The sequence below is a fragment of the Camellia sinensis genome, chromosome 1 (assembly GCF_055761805.1).
Source record: "Camellia sinensis isolate YWXY chromosome 1, ASM5576180v1, whole genome shotgun sequence".
Lineage (NCBI taxonomy): Eukaryota > Viridiplantae > Streptophyta > Magnoliopsida > Ericales > Theaceae > Camellia > Camellia sinensis.
This window is the reverse complement of record NC_138961.1, coordinates 220260049-220267886: the sequence shown is the minus strand read 5'-3', so window position 1 is coordinate 220267886 and position 7838 is coordinate 220260049. Positions and strand designations below refer to the sequence as shown.

Below are 7838 nucleotides of genomic sequence, written 5' to 3'. Positions count from 1 at the left end.
CGCCTGAAGCCTATTGCTGTAGATCTTTTAGCTGACTTACCTGCCGATGTTGATGCTGTTCCAGCTCAATCCATGCCCCCACCGAAGCCAAAAAGAATAAAAAAGGCTCAACCCAAGGCCAAGGCAGCTGAGGTTGAGGTTGAGGCTGAGGATGCCCTGCCCATCTCCAAGCTGGCTGAAAGCAGCAAATCCCAACCCTCTGCTAGGAAGAGGTACGCAGAGACCCAGCCATCAGAATCTTCAAAGTCAAAGAGGCCGAGGTCCTCCTCTGCAACGACTTCAAAATCCAAAGTGCCAAATGTCCCCTGGACGCCCGAGATTACCCTGGAGGACAAGCCGGTCATGGCTACTGATAGCGCCGACGACATTAATGTCGGCGTTGCCCTTAGTACAGCTCTTCTTTTCCCAGGTGATCTGGAAAAGAATGCTGGAATGAGTGAGTATGAAAATTACGCTTTCATGCTTCAACGCTGTGTTCAAGTAAGTGTCTTCACTTGGTAACCTGTCTTTTCCTTATTGTTTGTAAAACTTCTGTAATAACTTCTCGCTTTTGTGTTCTTTCAGGCTGTTCAGCATGCCCACTCCTTCTCCATGCAATCTTTTGAGAACAGGGAGAAGTTAACTGACTTGCAGAAGGAGTATTCTGCACTCCAGAAGATCAACAAGGGTCTTCAAGCAAAAATGAAGAAATTGGAAGACCAGGCCGAGGCTGCCACTAAAGCCCAAACTTTGGCCGAAGAAAAGGCCGAGGCTGCTGAAGCTATAAAGAAAGTTGCCGAAGCACAGAAAAATGAAGCCGAGGACAAGGCGACCCAAGCCGAGAAGGAACTTCAGGAGGCCTTAGCCACGAAAAAGGCTGAAATCAAAGAAGCTGATGAAAAGGCTTATGCGCAGGGCATGGCCGACGTCACTGAGAAGTACAAACTTCAAGTCAGGCAAGCATGCAACAGGGGATTTTCCCTTGGTTAGATGTCTCTGCTAAAAAGACTTGACCTCCCTACTGACTCGCCTTTCCATAATGCCGACGCTATTCCTCTCCCATTTCCTCCTCTTCCACCAAGTCAAGCCGAAGAAGAATCTGGGTCTGAGCCTGAGGATGAAGATGATCATGATACTGAGGCCTTGATGAAGAAACCCAAGGGTGATGCTGGGGTCAAGTCTCCTTCTCAAATTGAGCCCATCCTGGACTTAACCCAAGATGAGGAGATTGAGGAGGTACCCAAGGAAGTTGATATTGGGATGTTATCTTCCGACCTCCTTCTGGCTGAAAGGAGTCTTTCTAAAACACTTGCTGAGATCGATGCCGAGCTGGCTGCAGAAAAGGCTGAAGTATTTCCTCAGGAATCTGCCGAGGTAATTCTTTAAGAATCGGACGAGGTCCAGACCCAAATCCTTTCTGAAGCCGAAAAATCGTAATCTTCCTTGTCTTTTGTACTTGTTTTCTTTTGTGGACAATATAAGTTTCTTTGTATGGCCGAAGTGCCTTTTCCTGTAAAAACGATTTACTTCTGGTAGGCCGTAGTGCCTTCTTCAATATGTAACTGCAACTGTTTTTTCTATAGATATTTCAATCTTTGTAATTTTCTGTTGATTGCTTCTGCATAGTTCTATACTTAGAATTTTTTGCATGCCTTTCCATTTTGCTTTCTTTGTATAATCTTCTCGGGGTTACGCACCTCGAGTGAAATAATGTCCAACTTCACTTCGGCAAGATACAGATCTATAAACTCTTCATAAATTCCAACAAGTGTAAAACATATATTGTTTAATGTCAATTTTGTAAACTTTTTTCCAAGTTTCAACAAGTATTTAAACAGCGATCTCGATCTAACCTACTTGTAAATTGCTGCAAATTTCAACAAGTGTTAATATATACTGTAATTTTTTCTTCAAGTTATAATAATGATCTACTTGTAAATTGCTACGAATTTCAACAAGTGTTTAAACAATATACTTAGCTTTTACCTTAACCTGTAATTGCTGCAAATTTCAACAGATGATCACATATTGGGTTAACATTATCTTGTAAATTGCTACAAATTTCAACAAGTGTTAAGCATCTTCTTTGGTTGGATCATCCTGTAGATTGCTATAAGTGTGCAAACTATAACCTCGTCTTTACTTCAACTTGTAAATTGCTACAAATTTCAACAAGTGAAGAGAAACAGTAATCTCGGCTTAACTTCGACTTGTAAATTGCTACAAATTTCAACAAGTGAAGATAAGGAATCAGCTTAACTCCAACTTGTAAATTGCTACAAATTTCATCAAGTGAAGATAAGGAATCAGCTTAATTCCAACTTGTAAATTGCTACAAAGTTCAACAAGTGAATTAAGGAATCAGCTTAATTCCAACTTGTAGATTGCTACAAATTTCAACAAGTGAATTAAGGAATTATCTCGGCTTAACTTCGATTTGTAAATTGCTACAAATTTCAACAAGTGAAGATAAGGAATCAGCTTAACTTCACCTTGTAAATTGTTACAAATTTCAACAAGTGAAGATAAGGAATCAGCTTAACTCCAACTTGTAAATTGCTACAAATTTCAACAAGTGAAGATAAGGAATCAGCTTAATTCCAACTTGTAAATTGCTACAAATTCCAACAAGTGAATTAAGGAATTAGCTTAATTCCAACTTGTAAATTGCTACAAATTTCAACAAGTGAATTAAGGAATTATCTCGGCTTAACTTCGACTTGTAAATTGCTACAAATTTCAACAAGTGAAGATAAGGAATCAGCCTAATTCCAACTTGTAAATTGTTACAAACTTCAACAAGTGAATTAAGTGTCTCTGTCTTCTCTCTGCCCCCAATGTGAACCTGAGTTCTACTTGGGTTCTCATTATTCATGTTTCCAAAAACACCAATATGTAATTTTGTCAATCATATGTGTTGAAAGAATTCTGAAAAGACTTTATTGATGATATCGGCCAAAAAATGATGCACATCTAATGATAGAAAAATTTCAAATTACAAGTATTCCAAGGTCTGGGCAATACTTTGCCCTCATTGTCCTCAAGCCGATAAGCTCCATTGCCTAATACTGAAGTAATTCTGTAGGGTCCTTCCCAGTTTGGGCCAAGCTTGCCTTCTCTGGGATCCTTCTTGTTCCCGACAACTTTTCTCAGGACTAGGTCGCCGACTTGAAAATCTCTTGGATTGACCTTCTTGTTGTAAGCTCTAGCAAGCTGTTGCTGGTATACTGTAAGCTGAATTGCAGCTTTCTCTCTTCGTTCTTCCAAAAGATCCAGATCTCGGGCTAGGAGTACGTCATTGGTGCCATTCTCTACTCCTTGGGTTCTGATCCCTGGTATGCCGATCTCCAACGGGATGACTGCTTCTGTGCCATAAGCCATGGCGAAAAGGGATTCTCCTGTTGATCTTCTCGGTGTAGTCCGATATGCCCAAAGCACGTTGGGCAACTCGTCTACCCACTTTCTTTTTGCTGCCTGCAGCCTTTTCTTTATTCCATCTAGAATTACTTTGTTGGATGCCTCTGCTTGCCCATTACTTTGGGGAAAACTTGGTGTTGAGAAATAATTCTTGATCTTGAATTTTGCACAAAAGTTCTTGATGAGTTTGCTGTCAAACTGTGTTCCGTTGTCGGCAACTATTGCTCTTGGAATCCCAAATCTGGTGATGATGTTTCTCCATATAAAGTTCTTGATGTCCACATCTCGGATTTTGGCAAGAGGTTCTGCCTCTATCCACTTTATAAAGTAGTCTGTTGCTACCAGCAAGTATTTTCTTTGCCCAGTTGCCTGGGGAAGTTGCCCAACCAGATCCATGCCCCATTGGGCGAACGACCAAGGGCTGGATACTGGGTTCAACTCAGCAGCTGGCTGATGTATCAAAGGTGAAAACCTTTGGCATTGTTCACACTTCTTCACATAGGCTTCAGCATCCTTTTTCATGTAGGGCCACCAATACCCCTGGGTAATGGCCCTGTGAACTAATGATCTGCCCCCAGCGTGGCTTCCACAAATTCCTTCATGGATTTCATAGAGGAAATCTTCAACCTGCAAAGGGTGTACGCACCTTAAAAGGGGTCCAGTGAAGGATCTTCTGTAAAGATGTCCATTTTCTGTCAGACAGAATCTTGTAGATTTCAATCTGACTTTGTGTGCTTCCTTACGATCTTCTGGCAACTTTCCTTCTTTCAGGAATGCGATAATTGCATCCATCCAGTTTGGCCCCATGTCCACACACATTGCTTGCTGCTTTGTGCTCTCTGGTCTTATGCTCGGGCCTGACATGTAGTCGATCATAATTGTTCTTGTTTTTCCAGTCTGAATTGAACTTGCCAGGTAAGCCAACGCGTCGGCGTGGGTGTTGTCATCTCGGCTAACCTGGAGCAGTCAGCAGTTCTGAAATAGGGTTGCTAATCTAATGACCTCTTTTGCATATGCCGACATCCTTTCGTCCCTGGCTGCAAATTCACCTGTTGACTGGTTAACAATAAGTTGTGAATCACAAAAAACTATTACCTCATCTGCTTCTGCTACTGCTGCCAATTTTAGCCCTGCAATTAATACTTCGTACTCTGCTTCATTGTTTGAGGCCTTGAACCCCAAACGGATGGACTGTTCTATTATTTCTCCATTGGGAGATATCAGCAGTACTCCTGCCCCCGCTCCTTGACAGTTTGAACTTCCATCGACGAAAAGTTTGAATGCCGATATAGATGCTGCAAGGTCTAAGTTTTTCCTTCCTTTGTTCTTTTGCCTTTGGCTGGGCTTCTCCTTACTTGCTGGGATACTGCTCATCTCGGCTCAACGGAGCCCGATGTTCCATGGTTTCTGGGGTGAATTCTGCCACGAAGTCGGCCAAAACTTGGCCCTTTATTGCTGTTCTGGGCCTGAACTCCAGGTCATATTGGCCCAAGGCCACTGCCCATCTTGCTATCCTTCCTGTTAAGTCTCCTTGTTGTAACAATGACTTCAGTGGGTGCTCTGTTAGGACCACAATCTTGTGCGCCTGAAAATAATGGTTTAACTTCTTTGAAGCCATTACTAAGGCCAGCATTAATTTTTCTAGCGGCAGATACCTTATTTCTGCATCGGCCAAGGTTTTACTTACATAATAAACCGCTTTTTGCTCCCCTTTTTCTTCTCGGATTAGTACTACACTTACTGCGTGTTCTGAAACTGCCAAGTACAAAAACAGTTCTTCCCCTGGTTTTGGATTGGAAAGAACCGGAATTGTGGACAAGTACTTCTTTAGGTTGGCTAGAGCGGTTTCGCATTCTTCTGTCCACAGAAAGTCTGTGGCTTTTTTCACCAAGTTGAAAAAGGGTCTGCATTTATCTGAGCTTCTGCTGATGAATCTGTTTAGGGCTGCGGCCCTTCCAGTAAGCATCTGAACCTGTTTCACCGACGTCGGGCTCTGCAGCTCTAAGATGGCCTTGATTTGGTCTGGGCTGGCCTCTATGCCCTTTCTCGTTACCAGATACCCTAGAAACTTACCTGATCCAACTCCAAATGCGCACTTTGATGCGTTGAGTCGGAGCCGGTATGTTTTGAGTATATCAAAGATCTCTTTTAGGTCGGCAAGATGTCCCTTAGATTCTTTGGTCTTCACGACCATGTCATCGATGTAGACTTCTACCGTTTTGCCAATCAGGTGCTTGAACATCTTTGTTACTAACCTTTGGTAAGTTGCTCCTGCGTTTTTCAACCCAAAAGGCATTACCTTGTAACAGTACAAGCCTTTAGGGGTGATGAACGCAGTCTTCTCCTCGTCTGGAGGGTACATGGCAATCTGGTGGTACCCCTTGTATACATCTAGAAAACTCATCCTTTCATGTCCTGAAGTTGCATCTACTAGTTGGTCGATCTTGGGCAGAGGAAAGCTGTTTTTGGGGCAGGCTTTGTTGAAGCTGGTAAAGTCTACACAGACCCTCCATTTACCGTTCTTCTTTTTCACTACTACTGTGTTGGACAGCCATGTTGGATAGTGAACTTCTCGGATGGCCCTGGCTTCCAGAAGTTTGTCTACTTCTTCTTCTACTGCTTCGACGTGCATCAACGTCGGTCTTCTGGCTCGTTGAATCACAGGTTTTGCCGACCTGTCAACATTCAGTCTGTGGCAAGTGACCTCGGGGTCAATGCCAGGCATTTCATAAGTTGTCCAGGCGAACACCTCAATGTTGGCTCTCGAAAAATCTTCCAGTTCTCTTTCCTCTTCTTCGGCTAAGCCTGAACCGAGAAGAAAGAAACGTTCTTCGTCGCCTTCCTAGACTAGGATTTTCTTTAGTGTTTCTTCACTTTTTTCGGTTGGCTCCTTGCCGACATCATCTAGGACCTCCATGTCCTCGTTTTCAATTTCTGCCTCTTTTGGCTCTCCAATGTTGCAAGTGGACTTTGTTGCTGCCATGGAGCAACTTTTTGCCTGCAGTTGATCTCCTCTGACTTCTTCAATTCTATGTTCTGTGGGGAACCGTAGTAGTTGATGCAATGTTGAGGGAACTGCCCCCATTGCATGCAACCATGGTCTTCCCAAGATGATGTTATATGGTGAGGGTGTGTCAATCACCATAAATTCTATTTTGATCTTCTTAGTACCAGCTTGTACTTCCACACTTGCTACGCCCAGTGGCCATATCGGTGTTCCATTGAAGCCGACCATAGGGTTGCTGGATTGTTCCAGGTCGTCAGGATGAAGGCCCAGCTCCTTGTAACATCTGATATACATGATGTCACAAGAGCTGCCTTGATCTATTAGGATGCGTTTTACTTGGCATTCCCCAACCTAGAGGGATACTACCAAGGCATCATTATACGGATGCTGGACCATCTCTAGGTCAGCTTCGGTGAAGGTTATGATTGGTCCTTGGTTTTCTTCAGGCCGAGGTCTTTTTTCCCCGATTTGGTAGACATGCTATAAATGCCTTACCCTCTGGGTTTCTCCTCTGACTTCGTTCTCGTTGATCCTTGAGTGGATCACATTAACCACCCTTGGCCCTCCTGCCTGTGATTACTGTGCTGGAGGTGGTGGAGCTGCTGGTGCTTGAGGCAATCTTGCATGTTCTTCTCTTGTCCTGGACTCATCAATAAGGTCCCTCAGATGGCCTTGTCTTACCAAGTCTTCTAAGTGTGCTTTTAGGGCTCTGCAACCCTGAGTTGGGTGCCCTTCTTCATTGTGGTAAGCACAACGCCTACCAACGTTTCTTCCCATGAATTCCCCTGGTGTTCTTGCTGGAGTTCTGAAATAGGGTTGGTTTCGTATTTGATCCAAGACGTTATGGATAGGGATTCGAAACACCGTGGTCACTGCCTGTTTACCTTTCAATTCTGTTTCTTGTTTGGTCGGTCCGTTGTTACCTCGGCCTCGCTTCGGCGAGCCGTTTCCTTTCTCCTGTTTTATCTCTTTGTTTCCCGATGTATCTTCCTCGGCTCTGGCGTACTTCTCAATTCTTGCCATGAGTTCTTCCATGCTTTTTGGCAGTGTTTTTGCCAAGGACTTCCGTAGTGGGCAGTCATCTTTGAGGCCGCTCTTGAAAGATACGACCGCTACTTCTTGGTTGCATTCGGGTATTCGATTGAACACCTCGTAGTATCTCTTCGCGTAGGCCCTAAGGCCTTCCTCCTTGGTGATTCTTAAAGCCATCAGGGCGTCGACCCTCAAGGGCTGTAGTTTGTTCGTCACAAACCTGGCCACAAACATCTCGGCCAGGCCTTCCCATGTCTTTACGCTTCCCTTCGGTAGTTTATGGAACCAATCGGATGCAATTTCCCCAAAGGATGAGGGAAATACTTTGCAGAGCAACAGCTCGTTCCCACTGTATAATGCCATTGAATTCAGGTATAGTCCAACATGAAAGTTGGGGTCTGAC

The 7838-nt window shown here is 43.8% G+C and overlaps 1 protein-coding gene across 1 annotated transcript; it reads left to right on the top strand.

Annotated features, from left to right (window-relative positions):
- The first annotated feature begins 233 nt into the window (after nucleotides 1-233).
- LOC145822535 (uncharacterized) lies at nucleotides 234-1365 on the top strand. Its single transcript, XM_082919780.1, has 3 exons — nucleotides 234-480; nucleotides 565-917; nucleotides 987-1365. The coding sequence occupies exons 1-3, from the start codon at nucleotides 343-345 to the stop codon at nucleotides 1363-1365; spliced, it is 870 nt and encodes a 289-aa protein (XP_082775906.1). The 5' UTR covers nucleotides 234-342.
- The last annotated feature ends 6473 nt before the right edge of the window (nucleotides 1366-7838 follow it).

What these genes read in the sequence shown, in the direction of transcription:
- LOC145822535 (XM_082919780.1), top strand. Translation starts at nt 343, where the DNA reads ATGGCTACTGATAGCGCCGACGACATTAATGTCGGCGTTGCCCTTAGT. An exon ending in TGCTTCAACGCTGTGTTCAA is followed by an intron (nt 481 to 564) that starts GTAAGTGTCTTC and finishes GTGTTCTTTCAG; the next exon opens with GCTGTTCAGCATGCCCACTC. An exon ending in ATGGCCGACGTCACTGAGAA is followed by an intron (nt 918 to 986) that starts GTACAAACTTCA and finishes TCTGCTAAAAAG; the next exon opens with ACTTGACCTCCCTACTGACT.